General features: G+C 39.2%; 2 protein-coding genes across 2 annotated transcripts; one reads left to right on the top strand and one right to left on the bottom strand.

The window, feature by feature from the left end:
- alkal1 (ALK and LTK ligand 1) lies at positions 1-8,617 on the top strand. The gene is made up of 6 exons (XM_031864280.1): positions 1-74; positions 345-626; positions 2,990-3,043; positions 4,643-4,726; positions 6,504-6,577; positions 8,443-8,617. Exons 2-5 carry the CDS (start codon positions 356-358, stop codon positions 6,566-6,568), a joined length of 474 nt encoding a protein of 157 aa, XP_031720140.1. The 5' UTR covers positions 1-74; positions 345-355; the 3' UTR covers positions 6,569-6,577; positions 8,443-8,617.
- Positions 8,618-12,854: 4,237 nt separating this feature from the next.
- mindy4 (MINDY lysine 48 deubiquitinase 4) lies at positions 12,855-19,759 on the bottom strand. The gene is made up of 18 exons (XM_031864218.1): positions 19,445-19,759; positions 19,090-19,209; positions 18,786-19,006; positions 18,413-18,689; positions 18,062-18,315; positions 17,885-17,943; positions 17,680-17,789; positions 17,460-17,576; positions 17,268-17,359; positions 16,965-17,066; positions 16,695-16,758; positions 16,254-16,319; positions 16,092-16,159; positions 15,920-15,983; positions 15,452-15,613; positions 13,647-13,827; positions 13,309-13,387; positions 12,855-13,114 (listed from the first exon to the last, which is right to left on the bottom strand). Exons 1-18 carry the CDS (start codon positions 19,502-19,504, stop codon positions 13,066-13,068), a joined length of 2,145 nt encoding a protein of 714 aa, XP_031720078.1. The 5' UTR covers positions 19,505-19,759; the 3' UTR covers positions 12,855-13,065.
- Between the last annotated feature and the right edge of the window lie 1,173 nt (positions 19,760-20,932).

The raw sequence follows: 20,932 nt of genomic DNA, 5'->3' as shown, positions 1-20,932 counted from the left end.
CCACAACGCCTGGAAGAAATTGCTGAAGACAACTGTGTCCACGTTTCAAGACATACGCACATTTAACTCCTAAAGTAAGTCCAAAGTTAGATTGACTTATATTTGTTTTACCCATGTATTGACGAAATGCGACTGCTGCGTGAAGTGCATTCTGGTGATTTATTCCACTTTTAGAGGTTATGTATGTTACCTCTGACGGATTTCTTTTTAGAGTAATTCTGGGAATGTCAAGCAATTGGGGTTCAGCATGAAGCAAAGTGAACAGCAATCTTTTTACTTGTTAGAATTAAACAGACTCAATAGCATGTGTATAAAAAAACAAACTTATTTGCTTATGTTCTCAGACAGTGAAGTCATGCAGGTGGAGAGGAAATGGCACATTCTGTTGACAATCTTCTTTCTGCTCATCACCTCGGGCCAGTGTATGGACAGCAAGGACGTCAAGCAGAAAGAAAGAAGGACCCTGTTGGATCTAATCTTACAGGTTATCAGAGACAGCCAGCAACGGGACAAACGCATCTCCAGGCGCTGTAGCAGTGAACTCTTCACCTCCGCCCAAGACACGAAGTTCTCCTCCCGTGAAAAGCCTTTCTATGTTCCTAGGCTGGATAACAGTAGACTCATAGGTAAGCTGATATGATTTATTTTTAGGTCCTGATGAAAGCATAATCCCCATTTTACTGTGGGAGACTGTGGGATTAGTCTGGTCTGTGCTGTACACCTTATTTATGAGCCTTATGGAACTTGGTGTATGCATATTAATTCAAGACATATGGAAATGGTATTTGGCAAGAATATGCTTAAAAGAAAGGGTACAGCGTTCAGATCTCACTGTCCTCGATGTCCAACTCAATTTAAAGTAGTTAAAATAAATAATGAAGGTATACTTCATATGTGTAGGGAAAAGGGGCTATATCCATAGACTCTCTATAAGAAGCTATGTTATATTTATCATACATGGTGTTGTTATTTCTAAGAGATACTTTTTCACCCCATGTCTTGGACATATCGCTCCATCATTCAAACTGCGATTGATCGATGAACGGAGACATGATAGGTACTAGGAACTCATGTAGGAGGAGCATCGATGTGCCAAACTTGTGAATGATTCATTCAGTGTGATTCATCGTGGAATCTTAAACATGAATGATGACCGCCCTGCACGCACACAAAACGCGCTGTGACGTCTCAGAAAGCATCTCCAATCGAAAGCATCTCCACAAGACGCATCCGGCAGAGCAGAGACAGGACTGGCTGTCGTTGAGTCACATTAGTTTACTGCATTGTATCAAAGTCACTCACTCTTTTTTGAATGTAGTTACGGAATAAGTCCATACGAGGAGGTTTAAGAACAGTCCGGTCCAGGTTACAGATTTTCAGCTCCAAATATTACCTTCAAATAGATCCTTGTTCATTTCTCCTCACATGAATGGTTGTTGACCCATGTCGGAGGTGTCGGACAAGGGAGAATGAGTTTAGTGCATCTTTGCCGTTATTGGTTAAATGAAGCATTATGTTCAGACTGGAATTAAGCCCTTTAACTAAATCTTTGATACATACCTCTTCAATTATCTGAGATCACAGACGAAGCTTCCTGAGGTTTTGGTGTAGGATTGTGCCTCAGTGGTACAGTATGTGCAATGGGAGTCTTATTAAGAGCAGAGTGAACATATGGTGTTGTTTATCTGCAATATTAGATCATTTTTTGATCACTGTCAGTTAGATAATGTTGTAGTGATGTTGCACAGACGCCGTAAAGCTCAAAGTGTCGGCCCCAGCTTATGCAATTGGAAAAGTACCTTTCTCAGACCACTGAGTGGATGGAATTTATCTTTGAGGTTATTAAAAGCAACATATTGGCAAATGGTGCGTGTGACACTACCAAAAGATCCATGGTCGTGCAAGGATAGATGTTTTGAACACAATGAGGAGGAAGGAGAAACATCTGTAAACCCACTGATGTGGGTGTGTGTTGTCTTTGCATGTTACTCAGAAGCCATGGAGTGACCACATGTTGCAGAAAGACATGACCTAAGGAAAGGTGTTTATTTTACAACTGTTTTCTCCGTTAGTTTCGAATTTCATATGTATGGAACAAGAAATCAGTTTTAGACTGGCAGCTATAGACTTTTCTTTCATTTTTGTTGACATGCATTTATTATTGCCTTGGAAATGCAGTACACTGGTGCAGTATAAACCATGTTAGCTGGCTTTATGTAATCCAGGCTGTCATTTTCACTCTTCACATTTGGGTTTTGGCTTGATGGTCACAGTCTGCTCTTACATTTCCATAACTCTTTGTAGAATATTAAAATACATAGTTGTGTTTGATCAGTCTGGGTAGGGTGATTTGAAAATGACTTCCTCTGCTGGTTTTCAAATTGGCTTAATTGTTATCTTTCATCCTCCTGCAGTAACAGCATTCTATGTTCCGGTGTCTGGGGGCTAATGTAACGTTAGCCCGGTAACTACTTGCATGGACTTAGTCTGATGAGAATTAAACTCCCATACAATAATCTCTTTAGCCTGTTAGAGTTGCCAGTGTGTTATCAGATACCGCCATGTGTTGTCTGCATGGACATTGACTAGAAAGGACTTGATGCCATTACCCCATCTAGACTGTATGAAATGGCCCCACTAACAATACAGATCTCCATAGAGATTATAATGTAAATCATATAAACAATTCTTCTGATGTATCATGTTTGTTTAGATTGCTGTAGTTGGACATTATGTTTTTATGTAGAAAAATGTTAATGCCCCAAATCATCAAGCACATTAATCATGAATAATAATAGTGCAGTCACATGTTGACCTTAAAAGGGTGACATTAATAAATTCCCTGCATTTCAATAATCTATCCAGGAGGAGGATGACGACTTCGACAATGACAATCATATTTATCGTGACTACTGTGTAACTTTTGTCAATCTCTGTTGTTGTAAAATTACTTTTGATTGACAAGCTAACAGTGATTTTTCTTCTCCAGAAATCGTTCCTAGAGATGTAAACATGAAAGGCAAATTCATTCAGCATTTCACAGGTAAGAAAGTCACCATCAAAGAAAACATCAAGAGTGCAAAGTTTCCTTTCCAGACATGCTTTGGAGCATTACGTCCTCAATGCGACCTTTGGCGGAAGAATTTCTTAGTTTCACCCCTTTGAGAAAATCATTCCTGAAAGCCAACATACAGTATGCTTAAGTCTTGGAGGCTTCATGAACACTGGCACTCCTGTGGGTCAGAAGAGGGTTGCCTGGCTTAGCTATAGGGCAGCAGTGCAGAGAGACGGCACATGGTATAAAGCCGACAGAATTAAGTTGAAGGCAGTGCAAGGTTAAGCTGATTATTTGTCTCAGGACCTGTGAGAGACTTCATTGTTGGTGTGAAAATCTGGAGGTTTAAATGTTGGTGCAGAAACTCTCAGAAGTGATTTATAATTGAAGACTCAAGTCCTCTGTTCACCAAGTCCAGCTGAACCCCGACTCCTAAACCATGTCTGTGGTATTGCACTGTTATCTTTCACTTTCGCTGTATACGAAGGTACTTGTAATAAGCATTAGTTGATGGGTAGAAAGGCCCTTATATGTCCTTATAGGATGCTGATTGACATTATTTTGTGTTAAGGCTATTTAAGTGTTTATGAGTGCATAGTTAACTGCTTATAAATGCATAATAAGATATGTATTAATCTTTATAAAACAATACAAAAGCTTAATGTTTAACAATGCTATTGTAAGTAAGTTAAAGTCAATAAATGAGTTTGTAATGCTATTATAAACAATTATAATAAACTACAATATTTCTTGCTTTGTACATAATTTGTCCTAAATTCTACCAGATCCATAACTTCAAAGCATGTGACTTTAAATACAGCGTGTTGATGTCTTTGCAATATCCTGCATTGTTTACTATCCTCATGGCTTTTACAGATACGGTAATACAAGTGAACAATACAGAGTGTGTAACGCTTTATGATCCAGAACGTGCCTTGTTTTTCCCAAAGCTGCAATGCTCCTACTTTGCTGGTACTTTGCATATCTTATGAGGTTACCAGCAGATTTTGTGGTCTAATATCACGCCCAGAAATTTATTTTCAAATACCCTTTCTATGTTAACATTGTCTATCATAACGTGTATGGTAATATTTATCCTACAATTTACAAACAGTATAAGCATGGTTTTGTTGAAATTTTATAATTTGTCAAACCACCGTTGTAATTTACTTATTTCCATTGTGATCACCGGCAGCAAATTCTCAAAATTTTGTCTGCACATAAATCAAAATTTCAGTATTTTTTTTAATTTGTAAAGTGGTGTCTATTCCCAGCTCTATATTAACAAGTAACTTTAGCAATTTCGATTTTGCTTGGGAATTTAACAGTTTGGAGGGACAAGATACTACTGAGTTGGCGTTTGCAATACCATCTATGACGTTCTAAACTATTGTCGTATCAATAACCACAGTCAGTGGGACGTTTTACTCTCCCCCCGCCCCGCCCCTTTGTTGTTTCTAATAATGCTGTTTAACGCCATTTTTAAGATGTTATCCTCTCATATTGTTTTCATAGTTTTACCGAAAAGAAAGTTGATGAATAATTGAAATATTGATCATTTTGCCTGATGAGACCTTTTCTATTAAGCAGGACCAGTCAAGTTCTCGTCGGAGTGCAGAACACACTTTCATAGACTTTATCACAACACAAGGGATTGCTCAAGACCAGCATGTATGTATGCCTTTTCCTCTCATGGTGCTCTTTTTATAATGTGCTCAATGTCTGTAGTGCCATCCTTCATCATCACAAGTATTGTGCTTTAAAGGCCCAGAACATTTATTTTATTTTCAACCAGCTTCTTACTGTGAGTGACAACTGTTGCCAGAGTTGGATTCATAGATTGTATATTAGAAGTTGAAGTTATTACTGTGACGTCACCCATTGGTTTGTTGACTGCCGTTTTGAAGCCTCGAGTTTGGCATTTTGGCCGTCGCCATCTTGGCTTTTTGCAACCAGAAGTGACACGAGAGGGTGGAAATTAGTACAACCGAACATTGAAAAAGACATTTTATAGTTGAATGAAAATGTTACAATTAACTTTCATGAACTGAAAACTCACTTTGAAAGGGTTAAAGTTCTAAGAATATAACACGGACAAATCCCAGACCAGACATCAACATGGCAGTGACCTGTCAATCATTAGGTAGCCACGCCCTAAAGCATACCCTGCTTTATAGTCTATTTTACTCTAAATGGGCCCATAATTTGCTAAATCAATATCATGCTGTATTAAAGACAACTTGAAACTATAGCGATTGAGACCATAAACTCATGTTTACAGTGTTTTCTGAGGTAATAAATTGAGTGAGAAGGAGTCATTTTCTCAAAGACATCTATGCAATCAGACTTCTTTTCACAACCAGAAGAGTTTCCCCCTGCTGGCTATTAGAAAGAATGCAAGTTTAAGGCACTTCCGTATTGGCTTCTCTTTTCAGACACCTCGCTGGATTATTTCAATTGAGGTGGAAGTTTTTGCTAAGTTTTAGTTGAAAATGGTTGATCTGACGTACTTCCACACTATATCAGGATTTAGCAATATTTGAATCAAAATCTGATAACAGTTGCTGAGCTGTTTGCCACTGTCAATCACTTCAAACACCCACACAGTCCTGATGGAGGTTAGGATATTTTTTTTCCACACCTTTTGTAAAAAAGATTGTATAGTCAAAAATGTAGCATATTCCCCTTTAGATGTACCACTTCTATTTACCCTGCGACCCCATGGAGGGTTCCGAACCCCAAATTGGAAAAAATTAAGCAACCAGAGCTATAACCACAGTTTGCAACGGATGGAGCAATCCTTACTGGAATGTATACATTTGGGAATTAAGGAGACATCGGAGAATGATTGCAAACAATGCTCCCTTGTCACATATGGATATCATTATTGTTATAGTTACACTTGCCTTTATTGTGGACAGAGTGAATGACAGAAAGAAGACTGTCTGCTTGTACTGCCTTTTGCATCTGTGATGCAGTTAAGTAAGCAAGTCAGACTTCAAGCAATGAATACATGTCCTAAACAGCAGTTTAAGCTAGACACAGAGACATTGTGGACACAATCGGGATTCATTTGTCGGTCTGTTGGATTGGGATGACGCAGAGTATTGTTGAATGTATGGCTCATCTCTCATGCTAATGTTGCTGATGATGATATTAGAAAACATGAGCGATTGTGTACTTTACATGCAGAGCTGCTCTGTTACATTGCAACACCTCTGACGTCAGTTCTGCCTCATGTCTTTTTCATTGGTACGAACATTTCTCACTTACTGTGGGATAGTTGTATGATTTTTAAACATCAGAGAGAGAAAAAATACCTGACCTGTATAACTGTTTATAGGAAAATTGGAACGCAAATTATATATTTGGGCCTTTTAGATACAAGATGGTATGATAACATATTCATGTTTTTTTTGTTTTTTTTTCCCCACTTTCTTTTTTTCAGATTACAAAAGATGTGCAAGATTGCTAACACGATTAGCAATGAGTCCACTCTGCATGCAATCGTAGATATTGCATGTGAGTAAAAGTGTTTTCCTCTTCTTGGGTGGGGTTCAATTCACTCTGAGTTCTTGCCAACATCCCCTGTGGCAAAGTAAAATGGTTAATTAAATAGACTATTTTGTTTATATATTTATATAAATTCTCTCAGCGAGATGTGGAGGAATTCTGAAGAAAACTGGAGCTCACAGAATCCGAAACATAAAGACTGACGCTCATGTCATCAGAAACATGTCTGAAGTGCATCTGTCTGCAACATTTGTATGCTTTAAGAATATAGAATATCTTGCAGTTGTTCGTGTTGAAACACGTCTTGTTATGTATATTATCTTTATTTCTTCAGCATTAGTGATGGTTGGCTGAAGTTGCACACAAATCACAGAAAGAAATGGATTTCATGCAGTTATTTTCCAAAATCCTATATGACAACATTGTGGTGGTCAAATGTTTTCTTACTGAATCTGCAAACTATTTAGGGCTGCAACTAATTTTTTTATTTTAGATTATTTAGATTATGGATTAATCTGTTTATTTTTTTGTCTGAAAAATAACAAATGGTGAAACATTTCAATCACAATTTCCCAGAGCCCAATAAGTCTTAAAATGTCTAATTTAATCTGACCAACAGCTCAAACCCAAAGATATTCAGTTTATAATGGAACCGGTGAATGTTTAGAGTTTTTCCTCCAAAATGTATTGTTAAAATTGTTAATGACTATATTTCTGTCGAGTCACTAAGTGACTAATCAACCATTTCAGCCCTATTTCTATCAACCGTATAATACCAGCTCTTTGTAAAACAGTTGTGATTAATGAATGTGTATTCTGTTTGGATGTAAAGTGGATAGTCATGGATAAAACGATGCATTTGATGGTTGATAGTGTCTTTATATATTTGATATAGATATTAGGATTATATAGATAAATATATATTTGTGAGAATTTGCTAGTTTGATAATCTCAACTGGACATTAGTTTTCCACTACAGTTACTACATTATAGTATTTTAGTGCCACTGACAATGTCATGCCATCTTTTGGTCAACTGACATTTTTTCGTCCTTGCCGCATTAAACAACACTTCCTCTGATTTTTGTAAACATTACACATCTTATCAGTGGAAAACAAAGATTTTATGAAAACTATAATGCACACTGAGGGTAAAGTAAGAAAAGTAGAACTATGAACAGATGAGGGTGGCTTTCTTATCAATCAAAAACACTGCTACATGCTTCTTTGGCTAACATTAAACACACTAAACCTAAAAATAGACATTCTCAGGACAAAGCTAGGACTAAGACAATCGTCAGTGCAGTGATTTTGGACATAGTCATCCCTTTTGTTAATGGCGATCTTCCATGACAGCAGGTCTGATGGGTTCAATCTAGTCCTAAATGCAACATGAAGTAAAAGCATGTGCTCTCGGTGAACGCAATTAGGTCTACCTGGTGAGTGATTGCTGCAAGAGAGTTCATCTGCACAAGTGTCCATTTAGGTTAATTTGAGTTCTTTGTGGTATAGGACTTCTGGTGATTATAAAAAATAAAGAGGCTGACACATTCTCAGGTATTCAGTTTCTCAAGTGAATCAGATAACATCCTGCCTGTTCTGAGAAATCTGACAAACGTATATCACAATCGAGGGGCTTTTGAAAGCGGGATTCATTATTTAGTCATCCTGATCATTTCTGAATGAGCTTAGACAAAACATCGAGAAATGGCAGTAATGGCAGACCAGTAATAATTCTTTAAAAGCTGACAACAGAACTTTCTCAGAAAGGCCGATGCATCTTTGCCAATACTAGACAGGTTTATTTTCTCTAAAATACAGCTTCAAAGTGTGCTGAAAATCAAGATGTTTAACTTTTTTCTTATTTCATTTCAGGTCCCAAAAAAATGGAAGAGGGATCAATGTGTTGCCAAGGAAGTGCCTTCAAATCCACAGCAGTCATATAAACATTGTTGTGTTTATAGCGTTTCTATTTTTGTTGTTCTTGTCATTATTGAAAATGCTGATGGACATTGTTGGCTATTAAATGGATGTGCTTTTTATTTCAATGTACCTGTATGAAATATCAATTTAATATTAAATACACCTATTTATTGAAAGGGTATGTATATAATACTTTCAAAATCATATTTTGGTTATAAAAGTCATATCTGATGGAGAGGAAGTTCTTTTTCTCCTTGTATATGAATTCCTTTTCCACTATTATGCTGATATTATATTCTCAAACTGGTCTGAAAGATCTGTCATGCTCCTTCGTTGTCATTACATTTTATTTGGCACTTGAGTGATTGCCGACAATGAGAACATGTGGAATGACAACAGAGATTATTATGCACTGCAGTATTGAACAATAAATAATATTGAAGCACAGCATATTTTGCTGTTATTGGAGATGAGGGGAAAGAGGGAAAATATAAAGAGGATTCAGATTAAGAGTGCGCAGTCTTTTAATGACGACCCAACATTTATCCCAGACTCTGTCTTGTCCTCCGCTCAGTGTAATTTAAAAAGCACTGACTAAAACTGGATTTCATTACGAACTTTGTTCTCCTCACATTCTGGTTTGTCAAATTCTCTTATATTTTTCAGCACCTTACTGACGCAGCCCCTGCTCCTCTAAAATTATTTTTCCGTTGCTGTATTCCCTCTATTGGGAGTCTGTTGCAATGGTTAGGGCTATATCTTGGACTATGGGACTCAACAGGATGTTGAGCAATTCAAGGTCAATAGAAGCTAATATACAGTACTTTGGATAAGCTCATTAAAAGCTGAACAAACTCCTTACACGTGTAAGGCAATTTAAACATTTGTAGTATTCTTCTGAGATTACATTATTTACCATATTTCAATGTCATTCTGAGATGCTCTCTTTGGCTTTTCGAAATTGCTTTGGCAAGAGTTTCTTGTTGACATATCCCGTTTGGGACGCGTAAGTATGTCAAGCAAACCTTTTTCAAATCAACATAATCCAGTGAATGAAGTGTGCTGGTATGACTGACCTCAAACCTCAGACCACTTGTGACATGTTCGAGTAAATTGGCAGAAATCTGAAATGCGACGAACATAATGTCCAACTGAACAGACAATAAAAGTGCCAACAGACGATATTTAAGGTAATTTTAAGAGATTTGAACAAACAAAGCTATCATTTCCTCACTGTGGCTTTCTGATAAAGGCATCAGAGCTGCTATGTAATGCAATTCTTCTCGATCACTGTGCATTTCTGCAGGGATTTACTCTTACAGTAACAAAGTGCTATAAAGTCCTGACACAATAAACAGGATCCAACATTATTCTTGTCATGTTGTATCATCTTGCATTGAGACGTGTCCCTGGGGAATAGTCACAGTGATTGTTTTTAGGGCAGTGAAATAAATATCGAGCCACGCACACACGGGGATGCTGAAAGACTCTGAAGGAAACATCCGCTGAACCAAAGATTAGAACAGCTCAGTTCCCACGCCAGCATATCTCTACAGACTAAGCAGGAACAGTTTATTAAATTTGACCATTCGTTAATCAACAACATGTGGCTTTTTGGGAGATCATTTAAAAGGCTTCCGAAGAAGCCGTCATTTCAAAAGGCTGTGAACTGTAATTTAGATCTGCAAATCTCAATCCATGCAGGATGTATGCTTGATATGAGATGGCCTGGCTCTGAAGGACCATAAAACACACAACATGCCTTTCTTCCACAAATCACAGCCTCTTTAGGACCAGAACAGATCATCTCCATCAAATTCCTGAATATTGTCAAACCTGCAAAAACAAGTACTTCCTGTCTGGCATATTGTATCATGATTACCTCTGACAATTAATGGAAGCGGGTGGTGTTTTCTGCTTGAGCTATAAAAGGATTAGGAAGCTAAAAATACATCTTTCACCTCACAGGGATGCACTGGGGATCCCTTTCCCTCCAGGTGGACAGGGCAGGGACACCGGATCCTAATCTGAGGAGGATATCACTTATCTGGAGACAAACAGCATAGATTAGGAGAGGAGACAGAAGATGCACTGGGGACAGCATGTGGGAGGACTCTAACACAATTACACACAAGCACCAAATCCCTCTTCTGATACCGCTGAGAAATGCTGGTGCGATAAATAGTAAATAGAGACCAAAGCTGGGCCATTTGTTTCCTGTCAGACTGCACCCGGATGCACCAAAGCTCAGCAGCAGAGAGAAGACAGACCTCAATGTTTTAACTACGAGCTAGTCGCCTCCAAGTGAACTGTGCTTTGGAACGGATAGGGTAAGAGACAGAGTTACAGATTAGCCTTTTTTATCCCTTCGCTGTGATTTGGACTGACAGCAACAACAGTCTTGCAGCAGACTTTGGACCTTTGTAAGCAAAACCCAGCTCTGAGATGACACCAGCTCTCCAAGTAAAAGGATTTTACAGATTCCTTGCTTTAATTGACTTTGCAATCATACAAACATTTGTAATTTGATTAGCCCTTTGGCACGTACTAAAATATTCTATTCTACTATTCAGGGAAGATTATGACTAGCATATAACCTAAGACCTAAGCATGGCTCCCTCATGACATATATCAAACTCCCCCCCATCCGCACAAGAATTTTGTGGCAAAAGTAAACACTTTAATCCAATTTCTTAGACCCCAAAGCCTCATTCAACAAGCCATCTTATTTATAGTGATTGCAGTAGTCCTGATGACTGTAAAATTGTTGTTACGGGCTCATTGATTCGCTCCATGTCTCATGATTAATTCATGGACTTCCTTTGTCTTCTTTCGAATACATGAATCCCTACATGAGTCACCAATGATATAGATTCAGATAATACAGCTCCCATTAGGAATTTGACAGTTGAAAGATGAATGAATTGTAATCGTCAGAGCTCTTCTAGCATTTTCATCGCACCAAAATGGAAATGTCATGGATATTATTGACTTGACAGATTTAATAAAGAGAGCAGCTCATGATGTTTCATTGTGTTGTTGTTGCAAAGATGTTTTGTGTACGTGTTGACCCCACTGAACATTGCACTTCCAAGATATTATGTGGACTCAGGTCCAATTTGCACAAGACAGTTTGAAGGGAAGTGAAAATGAATGCAGCTCTGTCTGTGTGCCAGCTGAAGTGTCTTTGATCCCATGTGCTGGAGGTGTTGGCACAGGTCTCCCTGCCACCCACTCGACATGCCCCACACTGTGTGTGCTCTGACGCCTGCCATAGCTAAAAGACTAAACGCACCGTTAACCGCAAGGCATCTTTCAGCTGAATTCGTATTTTCACCCCCGACATGTGACACAGTTAAGAGTTAATTCGTAATTAGTTCAGAGTTTGTTTCTTTATTTGGAAAAATGTGTAACATTTACATAAATGTTCATCTATCAAAGAGTTCCTCAAATGCACAAAGGGGTGTTTTTTTGTGGAAGTGAATTGTAGTCCTGCATGCGTACAACCAAGCACAGTGATGTTTCTAGCAGGGCCGGCCATGGACTTTTAGAAAATACACTAATGTTGCATTGACACAGCTCACTTTGCCTCCCAGCTCGGTTTGCGGCTGACAGTTGCAGCGTTCTCCCTCAATACTCGGCCAATTTCAAAAATTGTTGTCCCTATAAATCTCTTGGACACAAAAACATGTGGAAAATACTGAAGTTACCCATTACGTTACGCAGCTGTAGTTTCGCAATATTTCCTTTATTTGGTTGGCAGTTAAAAGCAGCTTTATATATAAAAAATTTAAAAAGGACACAAACAAACGCCACTGTGTGGAGACGGTAGAGGTGTGAATGATTTTCTTTAACTCTGAATTAAAAAAATACAGTCTAGACTTGTGACAGTAAATGAAAAGTGTAATGAGATAACATGATTTGGCGCTACATAAATACATCTTAATTTGTCCATTTTCTGTTCCACATGAGGTCTATCATAACAATCCCTCTCTTTGACTAACACACACACACACACACACACACACACACACACACACACAGCAGTCTTGTGTTCTTGATTAAAATATCACAAGGGAACTCAATAAATTAGTGTAAAATATGGACAACAATTTGTTATATCTTGATGTAAAAAAGTAAAGACTAAAAGGCCACTGTGGTCCATACTGCATCTTTGCGATTTACATTTCATCAGTAACAAAAGTTCGGTTTCCCTCCAAACTTGTACATTTTAAGAAAAAGTTACCTTTTGCTTATTACTTTTAAAGTACATTGCATTATCTCAAACATTGTTTTGTAGGCAACAGCATGACGCTTTATGGCTGACGTGACTTTCTATATCCCACTTTGGGCCCAAACCCTTCCAGCTGCACATACATTGTGTGACGTAGAACATCCAGGCCAACAACACTGTGTCTCACTAACAAGAGAAAAAAAACATGATAATGCTAAAATATATGGGTAAATAGTCAATGTTATATATGAAGAATATGTATGTAATATTGAATATTGGTGACGCAAATGTTTTGTCGGTTAATGTTCCATTGTTAAATTAACATCAAACCATGTGATTGGTCAGAGAATAGGCTCTGTGTCATTCCAATTGACGAATGCATCTTTCCATCTGAAACAAAACAAACAGTTTAAGGCATTGAGAGCTGACTCGGATACATTCTGCATGGTTTTCTACATCTTCAAGCTGTATTTAGAGCATGCAAGGAATTCGAACTACAACACAGTTTTTGGTAGTGTATAGGATCTTCAGACAGTACTGTGCACGTGGGTGTTGGTCTGTTTGAAATGCCAAACGATCGTTACCTTGTTCGGATGCAGTGCTCCAGTGGAGGAACGAGATCCGTGTCGGCATCTTGACAACTCAGGGCCGATTCGCCAACAGCTAAAAATGCACACACTTAATTAGCCTTTCAGTTAATTAATTAGGGCAACAGCAAAATAACTAAACCTTACTCAAGCGTCAACAAGAGAAGGACCCAGATCATTTAGATTGCAGGAAAACAAGATCTTATGATCACAGACATTATACCTTAATGCACATTTTTCTGAGTGGTCACTCACTGGCATGAGAGGATGACAAGAAACATAAACAACTCAAAAAGAAAGGACATGTGCACTGCAGAACAAGTGATGTTACATACAGACAGTGAGGCGGATCTCCTCCTGTTGATTGGCCAGTCCATCGTAATAGTAGAGCTCAAACTCCAGGCTTTGGCCCTGATTGGTCAACAGCTCCCTCTGCAGGCCAAACAGCACGCTGAAGTGGCTTTCACTGCAGACCACCCAGATGGGGTAACGGGGAGTCTTCAGGTAAACTCCTACCTAAGATAGAGGAAAGTAGAACACAGTAATCTATTAAATACCAGGTCCCCTGGGTGAAGCAGCAATCATCAATCTTATTATTTTGAACTTGTCAAAAAGTGTTAAATGCCTTGCACACAATCTTGAGCTGCTACCTACTACAGGACTGGGAGAGGAGTAAAATCAAAACTGTCATGGTAGTTGTGCATGACAGTAGAGACACAGTTTTCCAGGGTGTAAGAGTAACAAGATTTTGTTCGGAATAATACATTTTGTACATGTTTTGGTATTTACTGTGTATGTTAATATTGTGTAGAATTGAAAATGTTAAAGATATTTAGCATTTATTTTTTGCAAGGTCTATAATTAAAGACATAATGAGTAGGATTTTACTAAAAAACAAAACAATGTATAGACAGATATTACAGTAATCCCTCTCAATCATCACTTATGTCTAACTAGAAGTGTGTGCTGGTGTCTGTATCTGCAGCGTGGCTGCCCACTGCCTGTATTTTCTCTTCTCTTTTCATATTGCTGTGTGTTCGGGATGTTTCTGGGGTCAACCTCTGTAAAAACATAGAGACCAGAGGAAGCTAAGATGATGGCGGACACGGTGCCACAAAAAAAAACAAATCTAGCGAGGAGAAAACGTCAAGCAGACAAATCTCAATCCAACACGAGAGTGAGTCTGAGGTTGGCTTTCGCCCGCTGGCGAGCACCGTAACCCTCGTTGAGCCGGTGAGGAGGGGCCAACTTTGAATGTTGTGTTTACAAACCGCAACCGACAAAACCTTCTTACTTTGCCTTTAAAGTTTGTATAAGGTTCATAGCTCTACTTCCTCTCAGCTTCAGCTTCCGGTAAACACCACCAAGTACCTGTTTTCTTTGAGTTAGTGCAAGTTTTATGCTTAATGGTTAAAATATGCAATTAATCATTGTTTGCTGTGAGGAAGATTCTTATATCAAGATCAACACGCCATGTTCCTCATCAAAACATATCCAAATTTCCATGATGTGCTTATTGACCTACTAATTACATTTCACGTCACAAAGTCAATTTGATTTGTTGCTATGCTACAGCTTGATAACCAGAGAGCCTGTTACTCCCCATTTTCTTCAGTTATCCTTCTCTTGTGAGTGGGAAGTAGTTTTAATAAACATATTCAGGCAGTGTATGTGTATATATCCCATCATAGTCTAAAGAACATTCTTTCCTGTAATTACGGTAAAGCCCATAATTACAGTAAAGAATGCCCCCCGAGGTCATGAAGAAATGTATTATTTGTTCATTGTCATCTGTTTGATATTTTGAACATCCTCAGAGTCCTTAACACTTTGCGTGCCATATTTGAGGTGACTCTGGTGTCTCTGGACCAAAGGGTACACACAATACCGCTTTGCGTCCTCCAGGGTGATGTGGTTACACGTGATTTTTTATGACAAGGGATGTACTGTATAAAGCTAAGTGAATGTCCTGTTACTCGTTATGCAAGCTGTACCCCAGTCTTCTCTGAATGCAGATTTGTTGTTGTATTAAACGTGCATCTCAAAGATGCGCCATTAATCATCCAACTGAGGACGGACCAGAAGTATGAGTTTTCTACATCACTGGGTGAGCAGAGAGGCCGCCACCATTGTCCCTCACCTTACAGATGTTATAGTGTTCAAACAAGGACAGCAGGCCAATGTCACAGTGGCCTTTGACTCCCTTCAGTAGAGTCATGTTGCCGTTGCCTGAGTCCAACTCCAAGTCATTGTCAAAGACATTAGAAACAGCTCTGCCGCAGAGCAACAGGTTGACCAGCTCCTGGTGTACACAAATACAAAAATGCAATCTTAGTAACCAGAAAATGTTTCGTGTATACAGCAGTAACATTACGTAGTATTGCTACTCTTACTCTTGTTTTGTGTCTAACACTGAGATCCCTTTATTGTGCAACCTACTCCAAGTCCTGCATGCACCAAGAGACACTTATGTCCCTCAACCAATGTCATCAATACCAATTCCTGCACTTCCGTTATTCATTCAAATGTGTAATTCTGAATCATAAACAAACACAATACCAAGTGCTCTGAAACTATTTAGCCTGCAAGTTGTAGTTTCATGACAAACCTGAGTGCAGTAGCCGTGGGCTCCGATGAGTGTGTTGGTGGGCACGTCCATATCGTCTCTTACTCTAAAGACAGAAGAAAGGCCAATGAGGGTGAAGTTTCACAATCTAACTAATAGTGATGTTTATGCAGAACATCTTGCTCAGCCATTGAGGTAAAAAAAAAAAACATACTTTTCAATGGATCGAGAGAGAACTGCAGATATGGTGAGTAGTATGCATCCTAACACCCCGGTCTCAAACTGTGGAACAACAGATTAAAGCCAAAAGGTTGGCAATCTATTGTACATTTGACGGGCAAAATTAAACTGAAGAAGTCAATAATAAGTTTCTTGCTTGATCAATATGCCGCTCCAGAAGCAACTGCAGGTCTTTGATGTTGTCCACTGTGAAACATGTTATCTAAAACAAAATGTGATTAGAAAACTTCCACAGCAGATTTTCTTTTCGAGTAAAAAGTAAATTGATAGTATTGATATAGATACACTTTGTTTATTACACCATTATTCATTTCATTTAAAATAAAAACAACAAATGTGCAAATGCGTTTTGCAAATCCAGAATAACATTTAAGACATACTAATATTCCACAACTTCAACCGCATGAAAAACAGCTCATTAAAATACTGTTGAAGAATGTTTGTCTGATGTAGTTGGAGAAATGAAACTCCTCATCTATATGCTGGTAAATCCAACTGAACTCCATTTGGTCAATTTGAGTGTAACTTTACTACCCCCATGTCAGAGAGTGTGTGTGCACTGCAGCGGCATCTCTACCTTTTCAAGCACTCCTTCAGATTTGTAGCGTCCAGTTGGGGTGAAATGATTTCTCCCTGAATTTCTGTTTAAAAAAAAAAACAAAATAGAGGTAAAACAAAAAGCACCCAAATTGTTTAAATCAATGCTTCATCTGAAATAGAACACACCCCGACTCTCAGCAGCTAAGCCAGGTATTCACATGCATTCGACCTACTTAAATACTGGTAATGAAGTTCTGTGTACTGGTCTGGATATAAAAGGATTTAGTGGATAAAAGTATGATCTTACATTGCAATCGTGGCTTGTTTTTCCTCGCCAGCCCTCCACAGTATTTCAGCCGCCGCTAAAGCTAGACACTTTCTTCTGGTTGTGTTGGAAGGTCTTAACCTCCTGAGAACAAAGTGACAGTTGAGTGGAAAGCCGGTCGTGTGGCGTAATAATACAGTTAATACCAAATGCGGAGGTCAATACTTAACAGTGGCTACAAAGCATGCCTTGATGTGAATTAATGTCTGTAAAAAGCATCCAAGTGATTACAATACTCAGTGGTTAACAATATGGCTCAAAGCTCTGAATTGAAGGATAACGTACTGAAGGCCCGTGTTACTGCTTTCAACTTTTTCAAACAGCAGTTTCTTTAGAACAAGGGCTTGGATGGATGCCAGAACTCCACAAGGACCACCCTATAAAGCAAATACACAGTACATGATATCACGAAGCTCAATTAATGATATGAAGTGAACGCACTGCAGAATCTCAGAAGGATGGCGCAGTACTGACAACCTTTTTCTGCACAATTCCGTATCTCAGGTCGTGCGTTTCTGAGAATGTGAAACCTTGGTTCCTCCACTCAACACTGAAACAATTTAGGCCACAACCCATAAGAATCGCTTTCAATTCCTGAAGAGAAAAACAAGAACAGAAGACAAACAGGAAATCACTGGCAACCACAGTAACTGTTAGCATTAAGCAACAAAAAGGAGCCCCGGTGTAAATCGCCAACCATGGCAGTGTGTTGGTCCATCGGGCGGCCTGCGTAGCTGTGCTCTGCGACGGTTCTCTGAAAGGACACTTTGGAGAGTTCTCGCAGATCCTCATCATCATCAAGATCATCTGGAAATTGATTAATACACCATCAGCTTTTGACAAATACAAGGAAACAATAAAAAAAAGCCAATTGATGCAGCCTTTTTTTTCTATATACTCACCTAAAACCATCTCAGCCACATCCAAATCAGCCACACTCGGCCTGGTCAAAGACTTTACGCTAAGAAACAAACACAATGTACATAAACTTATGAATGAAACTCTGTAGGACATCATTTCAACAGTATAAAACTACGAGGGTGCCACAGACAAAGCAGTATTAGCTTAAAGCTGTTTACTTTGTGGTCTTCAGTATGTCTTGTTGCACTTTTTCAAAGCTGTTTTCCGTTTGCACTCGTTCTGGTGCACTCCACAACTCCCGTTGCCCTCCCAAGCGGTCAGCTGAGTTGATTTCAGTCAGGCCGCTCTCTGAGCTTTTTTGATGTACGCCAGTCACTAAAAGTCCATCCCTGGACTGCTTGTTTTCTTCCTCTCCTCTGAGCAGTTTCTGGGGCACTTCTAGCCTTCGATTCTGCCTTTTTTTGTTTGATTCCTTAAAAGAAAAACATCAGTAACCCAACAGAGTACGACGAATACGAGTAATATAATGAATCAATACGTTTTTAGGAGCTCCATCAGTAGTCTAGTACCTGATGTGTGCTAGCTATTGGTCCAGCAGTCATGCCACGTCTAATTCGATTAATTCTGGTCCTCTGGGTGCTCTCAGTAGTGGTGGAAGTCTTTTTTTCTGGTTCTCTTCTGATGAAGCTCTCATTGTCCTGGAGGGAAGCCATCCGTGGCTGGTGTTTATGGTCTTCTGAGTCACAAGACCAGAAACCTGTTTGATTTTGACAGGACAGTCCATCTGACTCAGGCAATAATGATGTACATATAGGTTGAGATGGGCAGATGTCTCCTATATCAGACCTGTGAGAGAGATAAATCCCATATATGTTCAAACCAACTTTCAAAAAGTCAAAACAGCAGAAAATAATGTATCAAAAAACTACACTTGAGAAATACCTTAATTTGATGTGTTTGCTGATTACAAAAGCTGTGCTAGCCTCTGTCTGTGTGTCATTCATCACTGTTGGTGTTACTGCAGGAGAATTAGCAATCCGGCTCATAGGTGGAGCAGACTGCAGGGGATCACTTTTACTGATGGTGATCTGGTCCTTCTTAAGGCCCTCAATGTGATGCTTCACAATAATCTCCAGTAATGTTTTCAGGGGGGAGATCTGAGCCTGCAATGACAGAGAGGTCAGCAACAGACTTCTTTTTAAATGTCACTTTAACACAGCAGCCAACCTCCAGCTGCAGGACTTACTTTATTCTTTCTATAGAGACCCTCCATGTTGAGGATCTGCCTCAATTGTGATCTGTTGTTGACACTGGATTCTGTGCGTGGATGTTCTTCATCCATACAAGCGATCGTCCTCTTGAGCCCCTGCGTATCGAGAGCGTTTTACATCGTATTATGTAACACTGAATCTCTGGTGTTGGTGGCACAGAATCTGCAGAACCACAGATTTCAGTGTAACACCTGAGTTAACGCTGAGCTAAGCTAACGTTAGCATTGCTAGACATGGGGAGGGCTAACGTTAGCTCGCTCGCTCTGGTAACGGTTTTGCAGCTCAGCACTGAGCCCGTTCACCACCCTGAGTTAACGTTAGCTAACTTACCTTCCGACTCAGATATTCCCGTACAACGGAAGAAGACACCTCTTCAGCTGAGACGGTCATAGTGGTGGGAACGTGCACACGGCGGTGATGGCCTTTCCTCTAAACACAGATAACCAACAAGACGCTGCTCTGGCAGTATAGCTTTTAGCTATTAACCGTCTAGTGAACCAGAACAAGGCTGTGGGGTGAGCTGCGTCACAACCTGGACCTTTCAGAGACTGTCCGTATATGTTTTTAGAGATTTGGTGAAACTCATAGTTCAGTGAAACTGCGTGTCTTTCAGAGTTGTTGTTGTTGGGCAACCATGGCAACGGGGCAAGTGGGTCTTCTTCTTTGATATTTGTAAAGGTAGGTTGTCTCCTTAATGTTGCACTACCGCCATCTTTTGGAGTTAGTTAACGCAAACTCCCCGCTTCCACCACACTCCGGTATGTTCTTTACTCCGGCTCTAACGTTTCTGGTACCTTAATGATCACAAAAACCGGTTGGATGCTTCCATATAATGTGAAATGTGCTGTTCATATTACTGTGTCCTGTTCTTTCAAGCATGATAGTCTTTTTCCTTCTTCTTGTTCCTCTCTTTTTTATGGAATTTAAGTGTCTTCCTCTCATCTCCTGACCCCAGTGTTGCAGCTACTGTTTATTAATTTCCTTCAACATAATGCCCTTTCCTTCTGATTGTGAAAGACTAATTTGTGTCTTATTATCAGCTCGTTTAGCTGGTTTGCCTACTCTTTCATCATTACCCAGAATGCCTGTGTGAAATATGTTGTTTCCTTATTCGTACTTGAGCTTTTCTCCTCTCATCCTGCAGACACAACACTTGATCCATAGTGTCCTCTCCTCGCTTGAATCCACATTATTATGTAACCACCATACCTCCTTTCTCCAAGAAATACATTATCCTCTGATTGCCCATCTGTTACATCAATTTACAGATGTGTGATGTCAAGGCAATAGGTACATAGTTTGTTGCCTCACTGGCATCCTTCCCTGGTTCCTTTTCAGTATTATTATTGCTTCCTTACAGGTCTCTGTGATTCTTCCTACCTCCCACACTTTATTGAGTAACATCCACAACTTTTTCAGTCCCTCCATACTTAAACATTTTGCAATATTTGCAATAGTGCTTAGTTTAGGGTTATATTCAGTGCTTCCCAACCTCGTGGTCTGGAACAAAAAAAAAATCTTTAGATAAATCTAAAGGCTCTCATGATGATTAACAAAATAGAAAAGCGTCCGAATGTGTCATACTCTTTGCATTTTGCTAATGGATTGTGAAGCCGGGAAAATTACTATTTTTGTTTGAATTAAACACAACTGGTAAACTTATGTAACCACTTATTGGTCCCCCACCCAGCACCCTCTGTTCAATACAGTATGAACTATATTGCCTCTAAGTGGAACAACCAATACTCCTTTGCAACACATACTACTTTTTACTTTGTAGCATTTGATTAAATAGAACTTTGTCAAGCAAATGCGTCA

The sequence above is a fragment of the Anarrhichthys ocellatus genome, unplaced genomic scaffold, assembly GCF_004355925.1.
Source record: "Anarrhichthys ocellatus isolate YVR2014 unplaced genomic scaffold, GSC_Weel_1.0 scaffold30, whole genome shotgun sequence".
NCBI classification, from domain to species: domain Eukaryota; kingdom Metazoa; phylum Chordata; class Actinopteri; order Perciformes; family Anarhichadidae; genus Anarrhichthys; species Anarrhichthys ocellatus.
Note: the sequence above shows the minus strand (reverse complement) of the source record. Positions and strands in the feature narration are given on the sequence as shown.